This window comes from Ammodytes marinus, assembly GCF_949987685.1.
Source record: "Ammodytes marinus genome assembly, chromosome: 21".
NCBI classification, from domain to species: domain Eukaryota; kingdom Metazoa; phylum Chordata; class Actinopteri; order Uranoscopiformes; family Ammodytidae; genus Ammodytes; species Ammodytes marinus.
The window spans coordinates 7,375,257-7,392,032 of NC_137225.1; the positions used below are offsets into that span (position 1 = coordinate 7,375,257).

Sequence of the window (16,776 nt, forward strand, 5' to 3'; positions counted from 1 at the left end):
AAGGCCAAAAACACTAAAATACATCAATGTCAACAAAAAGAGTTCAAGTAAAAATATGTTTGTATCACAATAAGAGAAAAAAGAAAATGCATCACATTTATGAACTGATCCAGAACCAGAGGAGCAACATCAATGGAGCAGTGTTGTCATCAATGGGTTAAAATAAATACAACTGTGTTCCTGCCTGTTAGTAATGAAACACAGGGATAGAGGTAGTAGCTGATTGAAATAACTGGACCGACTGGATTTACCACTAACAACTACATCCATACACACACACATCCACACACAAAGAAACACCCACACACGCTGAGATACAATCATGTGTTTACAGTACACTTCACACTCACCAACACAGGACACTGGTGTAAAGGTAGTTCTGGTTGACCATATCTAGCTGAGCTGTGCATTCTGCTAACAGAGTTGTATAACAATATGTCGCTTTGTGTCCCTACTACTAACATACAGTTTATATATTTTTTTAGGTTGACTTTAGAAAACTCTCCAGAGCTGTGACACCACCTTTAAAATAGAACTATAAACGTTATTTATGCGACAAATATAAAATAAAATCTTTCAAAAAGAATTAAAAGAAAACACAGTATTGCCTGATAAGTGGTTTGGCTAAATGTTAATGAAAGGTAATATTGCATCATCAGTGAGACGTTAAGGAGGCCACACAGCCACCAGGGGGAGCAGGTTTTCACAAGCATAATACAAATCTATTGAAACGGGGGCAAAGAGGTGCCAGTGCCACATATTCTATACAACTTCAACTACCAAAGTAGACTTATCTATTTAAAAAGACTCATCAAAGACTACAGGTGATGAATAAGGAAAGGAGAGAGAGAGAGAGAGAGAGAGAGAGAGAGAGAGGAGAGGAGAGGAGAGGAGAGGAGAGGAGAGGAGAGGAGAGGAGAGGAGAGGAGAGGAGAGGAGAGGAGAGGAGAGGAGAGGAGAGGAGAGGAGAGGAGAGGAGAGGAGAGGAGAGGAAATTGAGAGAAAAGGGGTGTTTCGGAGAGCAGGTGCAGAACAGCTGCTCTCACCCCTGATCCCACCTGATGCGTAACCATGGCACCTACACCTACATGACACTTCATAGTCTTTATAAGGAGTGTAGATAAACATATCTCACTCACTCACTCACACACACACACACACACACACACACACACACACACACACACACACACACACACACACACACACACACACACACACACACACACACACACACACACACACACACACACACACACACACACACACACACACACACACACACACAGTTCCTCATTTATGTTCAAATGAAAACACACAAAACCAATGGGCATCTCACAATCAAATAGACCAGCACACAGAACTCAATAAACCTTAGAAATCAAATGTAGAAAATTATTCCATAACATAACACGAAGCAGCAGCACAGAACGCATTGTTCTCAAGAAGGACACAATTTCAGATATCTTAAAATAGCAGTGGCTGCATGACATTGGATATCCTGAGAAAAGCTGCCAGCAGATAGGAATCATAGACAGCACTTTCAGTTGAAACTCACATGTTGCATCACCATTATGAGGAGCACATTATAAAAGGCCCTGTTGGCGTTAAGCTTGGATATATTTGAGTGATGAAACCTTCTTATAAATCATCCATGTCATTACTACACCAGAATACACCACAGACTGTAACAGCAAATGACTATTCAAATGTTCTTTCTGTTCAAATGTGTATTGTAATTATTTCAAGTTAGCAACGTTGACTGTGGAGTAACGTCCTGTAAACAGTCTGCCTTCACCCACCATGCATTTCATTCAGCAATGTTTTCACAAGCATTCACAGGGACACAAGGAGGGGTTTCAGCTCACTAACTGGCCCAACATTAAAAAGGCACACAGCCAGTGACTCAGGTGTAGTCAGCACTGTTCCCATGGGAAGGATACAGTGGGATTGTGGGTAATCATTTGCAGTTGGTCTGGTGGGTTGGGTGGGTAGTGTGTGAAGTCATGCTGCCCCTGACAGAGATTTGGGCTGCGTTCAAATACCCATACTTTCTGCTATAAAATATGGTAGAAAAAAAGATTTAGAATGTCCCAATTATTGTGGTCGATTTAGTATGCTTAAAAATACCCGGATGTCTACAAGATCCGGACGAGATTTTTAATGTTGAAAACAGCATCCTATTTGGGCGATTCTGACCCACAATCCAGTGCGCACCGGACGTGACGTCACATCGACGGAGTCTCCGTGGGAAAGCATCCAGGTAGGGCTGGGCGATTAATTGAATTTCGATTTCGGTTACAATGTTGGCTTCCCTCGATCATGAAAACAAGATAATCGTAATAAAACGGTTATTGTGTGGCACGCCGGGTCATGTGTAGTAAATGCAGCGCACCCTTCTGTCTCCACCTGCGCTCCGCCCCGCCCCCGCCCGAACACTGTCGCTTTCAGCGATTCCAGTGCAATTGTTTATTCAGCATAATGTTAAAACGCTCGTCCAGGATGTTACACCGAAACACAAAAGCCTTGCGCGATTGAAGCAGCGTTTCACTCGGTGAAACATGGTGTGAGTGAGACACTGTGATGGCGGTGGGTAACGGTGTCATTCACTGTGAGAACTTGCCGGTGTGAGCCGCCGCGCAGAAAAGCTCTGTGGCTTTACGGGTAAAATGATTGTCGGGGATTCCTGCACGTTAATGTTGTTGAGGGGAAAGGCTTCCGCTTTCTGATTGCATTTCTCGAGCCTGAATATATTGTGCCATGTCGGCAAACTATCTGTGCGACAAGAGCAAATATACAGTGAGACGCACCCCCTCCGTTAGTTTCAGTCTACAGACGAAAAGTTACAACCAGCACCTAAGCATGGACTTCGTTTAAACAAAGCGTTTAATTTTTATGATCAGCGCTCTGATGCAAGTTCTGGAGTCTGAACATTACGGTGTCAGCTGTGGTGTAGTTTTTTTTACAGCAACTCAACGTGCACTGCAAAAAAAAAGAAGGCAATAAGTCGATCTTTTTGTAGATTCATAGCCTACCTCCTCTTATAAGTCGAAGTACGAATCTATGAATGGTTCACAATCACATCCCTAGTAAAATATAAATTTTACTCTTAGATTTGAAGGTTTTACTGATTATTTATTTTGTGTGGCTTTTTAGTTGTAGGCTATGTTTGAGGAGCACAATTGGGAGTTTTGTTTATGTAATGTTGAAAGAATTGGCTGAATTTTCATTTTGGTGCATCCCTACAATGAATAATCGTCTTTAATAACCGTGATTACAATATCAATCAAAATAATCGTGATTATCATTTTTGCCATAATCGAGCAGCCCTACAACCAGGGATGCGACGGATATAAAAGCAAGAGGCAAGATCAAGGAGCCATGTTAGGATGAAATAAATAAGTTAAAGTATGTCCCAATCGTATGCCTACTGCATCCTAACTAGATAATTTTTTATGGTCAGATGTAGTATGTAGAATAGAAAAAAAAGAAAGAGTATGCGATTTGGAACGCAGGGTTGGTTTTAAAAGCAGTGGCACAACGGTAACGTGTCAGACTCCAGGGGCCGTATTCACAAAACATTTTATCTTAGCACTAAGAGTACTCCTAAGGAGCACTAAAAGTTCTTAGTAAGGAGTTATTTCTTAAAACCTATTCACAATGCTGATAAGAGCAACTTTTACTAAGGAATGGGAGGGACTCCTAAGCTAAGACTAGAGGGCGGTGTTGACCCTGTTGCTATGGATGATGTCATGTTCATACCTTCTATGCCCACAGTGATTGGCTGAGAGGGAATGAGAGCTAAGAGTGAATTTATGATAGAAACACTGTGGGAGAGCAACGGAGGAGATGCTGCGAAGTGCCACATATAGGCCTCTAGTAGGAAATTAAACCCAAACGTGACACCAACAGTAACTTTCAGTGCATTGTAAACCCAAAGCAACTGCAGGAAAAGGAACTTAATAATTTTTTTTTTATATAAATTCAATAAATATAAATGTGTCTATACTTTCTAAATATAGCTTTACTAAGATCATTAACCCCTTACAGCTATTAAGGTTCCTTTTATAAAGCTCACTAGCATTAAATCTCTCCAAAACACCATCAAATGGTTGTCTGTGAATTACTCTTAGTGACTTAGGAGTCCTCTCGAGGACTCCTAGCTTTTCATAGATTTAGGAGCTAGTTTTAGCGCTAAAATGCTTTGTGAATTACACTTATCTTAAAAAGTTAGGAGTCCTAAAATTAGGAGTGAAACGCCCCTTATTTTTGAGAGTTACTCCTAAATCAGCACGTTAGGACCTACTCTTAGCCTTAAAATGTTTTGTGAATACGGCCCCAGATCAGATGGTTTCGTGTTGAAATCATGTCTGGGTCAGTGGTTTTTAAGGTGACACAGGTGTGCTCTGTCAGCTGCTTCAAGGATTCATCACATAAACCCCTCCCTACCAAAAGGGCAGTGTGTCGGCGCTGGACACACAAGCCAGATCTCACGTAAGCGAGCTGACCCGATCCAAGCCACATCGACCCGAGCTGCACTGCTCAGTGGAAACGAGGCACAAGATACAGTACAAACTCTCAGCTCTGCCATCAAACTACTAGATACATCTGAAGGATGCAGTGTTAAGGAATCCTCTTGCTTGCAATTACATGTGAATAACTATTGCTTTAGCTTATTTAACGTTGGGTGATTTGACAGATTCTGCCCCAACCCTTTTATCCTGGCACATATTGTAACACACGAGGCCTTACACACTTTGAAAAGGAGCCTTGAATGCAACACAGAAGACTTCACCGCATCATGTATTCTCTCTTATACATGAAAGCAATGGAAGACGGTAGGTTGAAATTATTCAACAGAGACTAGGTGGTGTGCAGTGGCTTACTGCATGTGTGTAATGTTTTAGTAATGATGAGAGATGTGCAGAGGCAAGAGTATATGATAGCAGGTGGTAGAACAGGAAATAACTGGATTGGGAAAATAAAGACAACATAACTCACCCTATCTTTGTCATCCACCACATCACACAGCATGTCATCCAGGTCCAGAATGCCTCCGTCTCCATGTTCCAACCTGTGGACCTGCACCCAGTAACTGGGGTCCTGAAAGAAAGAAAAAATAAATGATCGTATTAGCTCAGTAATGAGATCAGCTTTCGTTGCACCATACAGCCTAAAAGGGATTTGGAGCCCTATGTAAGTAAATCCATACAATATGTCCAAATATTGCCAGGACAAAGGAATTAGCAGCTTGTGCCTTCTTAGGACTCAGCTGATCTAATCACCATACGATGATCCTGTCAGCTGGCACACACTGACATCATGGATCATGATAGCAGTTATGACATATTTGAATCCCCTGCTGGATGAACTGCATAATACGGTTCAAGAGAATGACTGTGGAACAGGCACAGCAGCTGATATTCATCCGTTGTTATGGTCAATGCATAACAGATTACATCATATCATCATATGAATATCATCCATGCATAGATAAAGTGTCCAGGTACAGCATCTAGTGCAGATACAAGTTCAACTCAGTACACCAGACAATGTAATTCAAAATGACATTTTAAGGCGAGAAGCATGCTTTTCTGAAATGATGAAATACTGTATGTTTATAATAGAAGGTGCTTCATAATGATCAGACTTCATAACTGATGCAGCATCAGATAGGGTGTGTTGAATGTAGGTAGTATGCTTACATTAGGACTTTAGTGCAGTTCATGTAAATAGTTTCAGTTTGATATTTTTTTTTCTTCAGCTCGGGCTTACGAATGGAATATAGCAGGCAAGCTATATTGTGTGAATTTAGTTATCTAGTTGGCTATTTCTCTGTGGCAGTAAGGAGAACTCTTGGGTCTGGAAATTATCAATCCAGCAGTTACTTTAGTTTGACTTGGTTTTTAGGTCAGTGTAGTAGTTACCGCAAATTTAAAGATGTTTTTTTTACAGAAATAGTACAGTGCCATGGCCTGAAATACTATAATAAAGCAGGGGTCATTCAAATCAGAATTCAGTCTTGACTTAATCTGTAGTTACTGCTTTTTGCCTTTGTACGTTCAAAAGGCATGGATGTTTGAAATTGTACATACTATTGTCAAAGATTCCATGTGTGGTTTGGATGTTTCATATTTATATATTTAGGCCTAAAAAGTTGAAACTAAACGAAAGTGTCTCACTCTCTCCGTGCAGGCTGGCCTTGGCGAGCTCATAGCCTACAGGCACTGAGGCGTGATGGCCCAGTCACACAGGAGGCTAAAGAGAAAACCACCCGGCGGTCTCCTCCCTCACCATGTTAGGAAAGAATCCCACAAGTCTTTTTGTATGGATTTTAGTTCTCACTCTATTTCCCCTCCCTCTGTCTGTCTATTTTCCTCCATGCTTTCTTCTCCTAAACGGAGCCTCTTTTTCGGGTCTGTGGTTAAATGCCTTCATGCACGGCTCTGTTGTACTCAACTCCAAATGTGGTTCACCAGGCAAAATTGTCCAAATTATGAGTGGAATGACTGTGTGGTATTTTCTTTCCTGCTGACGATATTAGGAGGGAGAAGATAGCAAGTTTATCAGTGAGGTTCCCAAAATGCAAGACAAGTGATAGGAAGCCAAGATATAATTAAAGGTGTAGTCAGTGATTATTGAGGATGCTTGTTGTCAAAAAACATTTTGTAAAAATCAGTGAATATCTCCCCAGGATCCGCTACTTGTCCATACAGTGTGTTTGTGTGCGCTGAAAAATAAATCCAGTGTTGATACACAGCCTAGGCTATGTAAACGGGCATGTTGCTAGCTATGGTTGGCCCCCTTTGTTTACAGTTTATAGAGCCTAGGCTGTGTATTAACACCAGATTTATTTTTCAGCCTGTAAACTGTAAAGAAAGGGGGCCCAACATAGCTAGCAACATGCCCGTTTACACAGCCTAGGCCCTAGGCTAAAAGAGCCATGCAATAGTGTATAGTCTATAGTGTATACTGTATATGGTGCTATAGACAGAGTTTATATTACTGTAAAATTTGACTCAGGGTTGTTTAACTGTAAAGCTTGAAAGCAGTTCAACCTGGAAGAAACATTTAAAAATGTCTCAAAGTACACTGCTCTAACACTGTGAAACATACTGAAACCCCAGAGAGAGAGAGAGACAGCTAAAATGTACCGGCTCTGGAAGTCATTACAAACCACAAACTGACCCTCAGCATTAAACATGGGGGAAAAAAACTTGAAATGTTCAAACGTTTACACGCTCAATGTGTGTTTGGCACTGTCCTCATCTTGTTCCTTGCATGGATTATGAAGAACAAACATGATTCTGAGAGAAGCTCAGCCACATAACCTAATCCCAGAAATACACTTGGGGTGGAAGGAAAGCACTGGATGTTGACAAATGCTGTTGAGATATGACTTGGTTAAAATGATGGACTGTAGGAGCATTCCGTGAGTGGTACTTTGCGTACAGCAAGCCAAAAGAAATACTTACCAATTCTTAGTCCAAGGACTCTACATTGCAGGAGTATTATTAGCAGTGAGTGAACTGGTCACAAACTGAGATTGGATTTGGAATTTGGATTTTGATCATCTCTGAATGATTTGCTGTACAAGCTGAATTCCTTGATGTATGGTTTGCTTTGCTTTGGTTTGTTTTGGTTTTGCTTAGTTAGTTTTGCTTTGCACATACATTACACTCTTCACTCACACAGACACAGCACCCATTACTGATTACTGACATTCACGCACCACTTAGTAACTTACGTTAAACTTTGTTTAAATAAATTATTATTTGGTTAAACTTAATCTCTTGTGTGGTTTCCTCATTGTCATTCCCTTGAGCCGGGGTGTGACATGGCTGAGTCCTAAGGAGGCACAAGCTGCTAATTCCTTTGGCCTGGCAATATTTGGATATTCGCACACACGAATAAAGTTTATTTTCCCTTGGTGGTTACTTGTAAGTATAAGTAAGACCTCCTAGGGAGACACAGCTGGCCATGTTAGCAGTTGGCTCACAAAAAAAAGCCTTCTATAACCCAATTCTTAGAATCATTAGTTTATTGTATTCAGTTCTGCAGATATGTGCTACTGTTGAGATTATTTAGGACATGTCTGTTCATTTGTATTCTTTCTTAAAACCTGTATTTTTTCTTCCCAGTAAGGGCTGATACTCTTGTTTGTTTTCCATGTAACATATATTTTAAAATGTATCATCTAAATAATGAGTGAAATTAAAAACAATAACTTGAGATATTAACATTAATATATTGTGCATGCTTGCTGCCTTGGAAATCCCTTGAGTAAGGCAGTAGTGCAGGAGAAAACTAAATTGTACATTAACAAGTAAACTCTCATCCCATCTATCGCATATGAACATGTGGGTTTAATCAAACATTTGTGGCCTAACCAGTCCTAATGGACTGAAGAGAAACAGACAAGTAGCAGATCCTTCCAACAAAGACTGAATTGTTGTGACACAGTCAGTTGTATTACAGTAGTGCAACAGCGGGTGAGGAGGACAGCTGTAGAGTTGATAAAGTGTTAGCAAACTCAGCAGTCAACCTCAGCTCATTTTGTTTCCATCAAGCCTGCTACTAAATCAACACGTCATACAAGTTGGGCTCTTGCACAGCTACTTTATGACTATTTCAAACTGCAGATTTACTTTTTCTTAATACATGATTTCATGCACTTAGACGAAACCTCAACTCAGTACACAGAGGACCCAAGCCTTTTGCCATGATGATAGGTCTTTGAGCAGAGCACTCCGCTTGGGCCTCTTGGCCTTGTGTTGTGTTTTCCCTTTTACCCTTGTCTTTGTGCTGGTCTAATTGTAGGGTTGGAGCCAGGTGTGCTGGAGTCAATTACCAGCATTCACAGCTGCCATCAATCATCATCAACTGCTCTTCATATACCCGGGCCTACCTTCCAGACACTGCCAGATTGTAGCTTCTGTTTCCACACAGTCAGTTCTCTCTCTAGCTCACCTGTTTGCAGCTCCGCTTTTTTGCACTTTTTCCTGGCTAACTCCCGTTTTCTCTGCCACAGTTCTCCCGGCCTGACTCCAGCCACCAGCTCCAGCCCTCGCCCACCAGCACTACCCCCCGGGCCCCTCCTGCCTGCCTGCTCTAGCCTGCTCCCACTCAGCCTCCTGGACTTGCCCCGTTGCTCTCTCCCTGGACCCCCATGCCAGCCAGTTTCCCTCCCCGGATCACGGTCCTAACACCCTGCTGGTTTCTCCTGAAATAAATCTTCTTTTTTACTTATACTGTCTCCGCGCCTGTGTCCTCCAGACCCAACCGTTACACACTCCTCCAGGGTTCCTTCAGTCAGCGGGTGGAAAGATGGGATCAGAAGCATATCTTCATCAAGCATCCAAGAAGATATTGCTCCTCTCGTCAAGTCAGAAGACTGAGAATGATGTCTTTCTTAAGGTCATTTTTACCATAGAAATTCCCCATGGGAGTCAGAAGAACAAAACCCACATCCACTGCTCTGTCACTGTCGGAAAAGAAAGGGCTTTCCCTTTCCCAGACCACAATAACACCCCATCACATGTGAAGCGTAGCCAACGTTCAATCAGGAGTACTGACTATTCACATTTGCACTCTTTATTTATAACATTTTCGCTCTACTAACACTCCTTCTCAGTCCCATTCACTCTCTCCTGCTTGTTTCCTACTTTCACCTATATCAGCTGACTGTGGGTGTTCCACTCTTCCAGTCAAATTCACTAAGAGTTCGGTGGGCCAATAATTGTGTTACTGTCATCATTATGAAACCATTGTCTTTTCAGTTTGATCAAAGCGACCCTCCTCAATCCCATTCAAACCCTTCTACAACAATACCTATCAGAATCCTGCTCCACAGAATCCATCCAGATCTCCAGCACTGCACTCTACTTGACCAGTGTCTGTACTCCATAGACCCTCTTCCAGACCAAAGCATGATGATCTGACTTGTATTCTTTTTCACTAACATATGTCAATAAATCAATGTGTTCATTATTTCAACCTCTGATTCATATAAGTCTCTCCTGATTTAATTCAAGTCATAGCAGTACCTTGATACATAGTTCCTATTGACGTAGACTATAGATGAACTGAGACAGGTATGTATGTGGCTTTACAAAGAGATAAGTGAAATGTAAGAACAGCACAGTGTATCTGTCCAATTTACTGTACAAACAGGAAGAGGGATTACCAACGTGTGGAAACCAGCGTAACCTGTGTTACATCTATATGTCTGGTGAAGTGTCTCCCGGTGCTGAACTTAAAGCAACATTCTCAGGACAGATACAAAGGCTCAAAGGTCAGCCATATACAGTATATCCTCAAAAACAGCAACTGAAGCTCTCCACAATGCTGTTTGTTATTGTCTTTGACACTGACTCTGGTAGTCAATGGGATTCCCATGCCACAATGAAAATACTGCAAATACTTTTCAACCAAGGCATGACTATAATTAATCATATTACAGTGATGACCATGCGATAAAAGCTTCTAGCTCAATGTGTGTTTGGCACTGTCCTCATCTTGTTCCTTGCATGGATTATGAAGAACAAACATGATTCTGAGAGAAGCTCAGCCACATAACCTAATCCCAGAAATACACTTGGGGTGGAAGGAAAGCACTGGATGTTGACAAATGCTGTTTGAGATATGACTTCTGGTTAAAATGATGGACTGTAGGAGCATTCCGTGAGTGGTACTTTGCGTACAGCAAGCCAAAATAAATACTTACCAATTCTTAGTCCAAGGACTCTACATTGCAGGAGTATTATTAGCAGTGAACTGGTCACAAACTGAGATTGGATTTGGAATTTGGATTTGGAACATCTCTGAATGATTTGCTGTACAGCAAATACTTTTCAACCAAGCATGACAATAATTAATCATATTACAGTGATGACCATGCGATAAAAGCTTCTAGAGTCAAGAACCGTAAACATTGAGCTACATTTCGCTATTGAGTTTAAATGTGATGGGAGTAACCTTTATTGTCATGATGTAGCATTGCCAAGTGCAACAGCACAGGAATCTCCAGCACACTTGGTTGCACTTTACTGAGATGAGAGAGTGTAGCAAATAGAGCAGCACAAGTGAAAAATTAGCCGCATGGGGAGTATATAAATGGGAGATCTGTTTACATGTGCAGCATGATCTAGCAAAAGAAAGATAACTTTCCATAATATTGAAAAAGGGTATGGAAAAAGTGATGTAGTCCCTTCTCATCCAGTAACAGAAAACTGAACAGATCTGCAAGGTGAAATACCTTTTTATTCAGCAAAAAGCAGATATGAAGTGAGTGAGTGAGTGAGTGAGTGAGTGAGTGAGTGAGTGAGTGAGTGAGTGAGTGAGTGAGTCAGTCAGTCAGTCAGTCAGTCAGTCAGTCAGTCAGTGACGGAAAGCCAACCTGGTCTGGTCAGGTATCAGCTTATCTGATCCACTGTAGAAGGTGAGGGCATACAGAGAGGTAGTTGTTCTTTGTGTGTGTGTGTCTCTCTCACTCTCACACACACGCACACACACACACTTGCAACATAAGCTCAGACAATAGCTCTCTTCACCCCATTATCTGTGTCTCTGTATCCAAAGTGGGTTGCCTGTTCCTGTCAAAGACCACACAAAGGCTGGTGCCCTGGAGGGAGGAGGCCGGGTGTGAGAAAGTTTGTGGGAGCATGTGCCTGTGTGTGTTTTATGATTGCTGCATCAGCTCCTGTGACTCCCATGGGGGGTTTATTTGCGGCTTGATGTCATTTTCAAATGTCCAGGGCTGAAGACAGCAGGACCTCGTGGCGCAACGGTAGCGCGTCTGACTCCAGATCAGAAGGTTGCGTGTTCAAATCACGTCGGGGTCATAGATTTTCAAAAGTGCGACTGACTTCAGTTGAGTCGCATGGAAATTGAACACCTCTCTCTGTATGACACTCAAGTGAAGAATGCCAGTCACAATTGTGGGTTTCACCAAAGATTACACACCATCTCTTGTGTTTAACTATGCCTCGTTTCCACCGAGCAGAGCGGCTCGGGTCAGAGCGGGACAACTCGCTTACGCTAGATCTGACCAGTGTTTGCACCGCCGACCCTATCCTTTAGGTAGGCAGGGTTTATGACCTTACCCTTAAGGTAGGTGGGGTTTATGACCCTATCCTTTAGGTAGGTGTGGTTTAGGGTGGAAGGTGATAGCCGCCGCCAGAATATGGGTCAAAGTATCGGGCTGTGGAACAACTGCGGTCAAGTCAGAGGTCTCACGTTTTTGCTTGGTCAAACCAGCCGCTTCTATATTTATTCCCCTCGTGTTGTGAGCGTATTTACGCCGGTAAATGCACAGAGACGCCCCAGGCACAGTGAGCGAACAGTGCTGGCCGCGGCAGCTATGTAACTATGGTGGCATCATAGCTGCAGGACACAGTGTAGCCCACACAATTAACAGAGTGCTGCGCCGACATTTTCCGCTAAACCACAAGGTCTATATTCACTCTTGCTGAGGTGACTACACAAAGCAATTTAACGCAGAAATTATTCTTTCGACCAATCAATGGACAGCAGTGTGTAGCTCTACCTTTTCGGCACCATTTCAGACGGCTGGTACCCCAATGGAGGAGTACCGAAAATGGGAGCGGCTCAGAGTCGTCTAGCTCGCTTAATTTGGGACCCTACCCAACGTTGGCAATGTAAATGCCAGAATAAACTGACCTAGCCGCCCCAACCTGACCCGCTCTGCTCAGTGGAAACAAGGCATTAGTTAGGATTGGGAAATGTCAAGATGATTCCAAAAAGGCAAGATGATGCAGGTTCACAAACCACAAGCAGCAGTTTATGGAACAGATGAAATGTGACCCTAGCTGCAATATATTAAAGATGGCATCGACAAGCCCTGCTCTGTAAACTGACAAAGTAGAAGAGATGTGGACATAGCTGACAACACAGAGAAGAACAATAGTGTTCTCATCATTGTCATTGTTTTAGAGGCATTGTTGTGTAGTGCAGTCTGTGAATTTAAAGCATAGTGCCTTGTAAAGGCAAACTGGCTCCCACGGGGGTCAATTTACTTGTGGAATGTCTGCCAAAACAAAGGCCTAAGAATACTTTGCGAGTTTTAATACAGACTAACACATCTAAAACCTTTTTTCTGAAGAACATTTTGGTGTTCTAACTTCAGCAGAAAGATAAGGCATCAATGCACATCAGAGAGCCAGTTGGTTCTGTTCTCCAAATACATTATATAACATTAATCATTTACCTAATGTAAACTTTTACCTGAGTCCTTTGAGATGAGTGGCCAAGATACGTTATGGTTGACATTCATCTGTGTTGTGTTGGGTCAGTAATAATTATGACAGTGTAATAATGCCAAATCATTCGAAAGTAGCTGATCTGAGGGTATGCTGTCCTAAAAAATATGCATTGTTATCTTGACATCACATGGGATCTCTGAAAAGCTCAGCAGAGAGAAGCATATAGCAAAGTAAATCACACTAGGGAGACAGACAATCTACAACTAAGATTTCACAGATGAATGACATACGACAGTGTTTTTGGATCATGAGAGATGGATGCAAGTGTGCAACTAACAGTCTTTAAGAGGTGATATGTGTCAACAATTTGTGAAGGCTTGTAAAGGCCACACTTCAGTGGACTTTAAGAGTTTCAAACACAAGTGGGGTTGATTAGCTCAATACTATTTCAGTAGAATATGTTATTGTGGTTTAACTTTATTCCTTTCTGTAATGCATACTGGATGAAAAAGAACAACTTTCAAATGATGAAATGGTCCAGAGAGAGAACAGTGTGAAAATGAACAGAAGACTAACAAATTCCGGCTATCTTCACAAGCAGGGCCGCTGCTACGCTTTTGGGTGCCCTAAGCAGAAATTGTCAGTGATTGTCAGTCAATTTAGAATTCACACATATAAAGTTTATTTGTGTATGTGTGAGGGGGCCTTCAACCCCCTTAGACAGAGCTACTAATGCTGTTGTTTTTAACTTGCTTTTGTATTTCTCCCCTACTAGTTGAGGGGCCCATGATAATTTCTATCTTGTTACATTTTAATGAGTATTTATATTTAGGCTATTCCTTTTTGGACCCTGTTATTGACATCAGTGACTGAGCTCTTTGACTATGCAACATGAAAAGTTACTATCAGTATCTCTGGCTAAGGGCCCCCCTGAGCCCTTGGGCCCCTGGGCCTGTGCCCGGTGTGCCTGTGCAGTAATCCACCCCTGGATAGGTTACACAATTAAGAAAAAACAACGATGGGCCTGTTCATAACTAATTTATATATTTTTTGTAATGTAATGATTATCATGAACTTTAAAAAAAAATAAACTATTTTGGGGGGCCCCCGGACCATCTCTTTTTCCTTTTTAATAAAAAAAAATAAAAAAAAAAAAAAAAAAAAAAAAAAAAAAAATATAATTTTTTTTTTTTGGGGTGCCCCCCCCAGGAACTTGGTGCCCTACGCAGTCTGCGTACTCTGCGTATAGGGAGCGGCGGCCCTGTTCACAAGTCATTCAGAGAAGACTAAACAATCTCCAGGGGCCGGTTTCCCGAAGCCTTCTTAGAGCCTTCTTAACGCTACGTCATTCGTAACCCCTACGTAGAGTTCCTACTTAACATTTTGCCTGTTTCCCGAAACGTTCTTTGCTACGAATCTCTTTCGTATGTCATACGTTGGTAAGGTTGGTCTGGAGCGCCCTCAGAGCCTTCTTAGCTGTACCGTAGGGATGTTTCAACTCTCACTTGTGTCATTTAACTAATACATCTGACTGTATTTCATATCAAACGGACACAGCAATGACTGTATTTAATAACAAACTGTTAAAAACGATCCAACTGTATATAGTGTATATCACGTAGGCTATATTTAAAGTGGGCTATTTGATATTTTAGCAGAATACCATTCACTCTGATTCACAAAGTGTTCAAACTATATGAACAAGTACTTTTTAGTCATCTAACTGACTTGCATTAACTGAATGGATGCGATGTCCGGATCGTTTTTATCAGTTTGATATTTAATACAGTCATCGCTGTGTCCCTTTGATATGAAATACAGTCAGATTTCTAAGTTTAATGACACAAGTGAAAGTCCCTGCGATCGCTGTGGCATCGCCAGAGATACAGACCGATACATATCCTTCCGTTAAAGCACCATGCGTAAAACGGACACAAGTGACATCCCTGTTGCGCATGGAACTGCCACACATTCATGAAGAACATAATTGCTGGAAACAATCTTAATCTTAATCTCCTCCGCTGTTTCTATATTTTCTATTTCTTTTTTTAAATCAGTATAGGCTATGGTATTATGTTCGACCATGGTTAACACTAGAACCTCCCCACTGTGTTCCACACGGCTCGTCCGGCTCAGCTGACAGCAGCCGGGCAGAGTGCGTCGGATCCTCCGCCTCAAAACATGTAAACGTGTGAAAAAAATTATTAATAATCAATTAAAGCTTACCTTAAAATAAGTGTGCCATGTTACTGTTTATTGTATTTAGGGTTTTAGCTCATTTGGACGCTGTTTTGGCCGTCTGTTTTTATTGATATAGGCTATTGGGGACTACAGATGAAAATTAGCTTATAGCTAAATCTGGTACTGCTTATGTGCTGTACATTGTCCCTGTTCAATAAACAAATAAATAAATATTGGCAATATTATATCTACTTTCAGTTTCCTTACTGACCCACCACGAAACGTGATTAGTGTTCTTAAAGATACTTAGATTATAAAACAAGAGGTCCAAAACACAGATGATGATTAAACAAACTAATGTATGACTTTATATTACACTAGAAATGTACGGGTAGATTTGATTACGCAGCATATGAGAACGCTGGCGCTTCTAGTGTCAAATAAATGTTTTGGCCTAGAAGGATTTCTAGCTATCTTTTATTCGCAAAGACTGCAATACGTTTTATAATATAGCCTAGTGTTGTCATGCAGCTGCGCATGAAATGAGCAGGAAATGGAAAATCGAACTCTGAGCAATCGATTTCAGCAGTGTACGAACGACGTAAGGAGTGTTTCTCCTAAGAGACCGTTCGGGAACCACGACTACAGAGGTAAACAACTTTGGTAAGTCATAACGTAGGAGTCTTCGTAGCTCGCTAAGAGAGGACGTTATCGGGAAACCGGCTCCTGAGCTTTCACTGCCTGGGCAAAGAGCTTAGACACCACAAGTAGGCTGTGACCTCTGACCTCTAGGCGTACGGACCTCCCTGTGAATCAGCAGTAGTTCAACCTCTCAACATGGCACTTCAAGAGTTTAACCTCTGCAGTGTATTAACAGCTGTGATTTATGGAGAGTAAGTTGTACCATGTGAGTCATAGACACACACACACACACACACACACACACACACACACACACACACACACACACACACACACACACACACACACACACACACACACACACACACACACACACACACACACACACACACACACACACACACACACACACACACACACACACACCTCACTATCATTACCAAAGTGTTCACTGCACCAATCAGGCTACTACAACAAATGCAGAATAGAAGGTAAATGTCAGTAGCATGCTACTGCTACAACAGCTATAAGGTTCCATGTAGTGCACTAGTTGTAGTGACCGGGGTAAACATGCCAAAAACAACTCCCTGTGGGGCTGCTACTTAGCCTGGTCCAACCAGACCATCGTACTTCATTTCATTTGTACAGAAGGTCTGGAACTAATCTATTTGGCAAACGATCACTCACTTGGAGGCGGGTGTCTGTTGAAGTTTAAAACTATTGGATCTGC

The 16,776-nt window shown here is 41.8% G+C and overlaps 1 protein-coding gene across 2 annotated transcripts in view; it reads right to left on the minus strand.

Annotated features, from left to right (window-relative positions):
• LOC307267538 (partitioning defective 3 homolog) overlaps window positions 1-16,776 on the minus strand; it is a 381,172-nt gene that overhangs the window by 335,669 nt on the left and 28,727 nt on the right. For both annotated transcript variants that reach the window (XM_080049880.1, XM_080049879.1), the window contains exon 2: window positions 5,002-5,103. In XM_080049880.1, coding sequence (XP_079906006.1) covers window positions 5,002-5,103 — 102 coding nt within the window. The remainder of the gene's footprint in view (window positions 1-5,001; window positions 5,104-16,776) is intronic.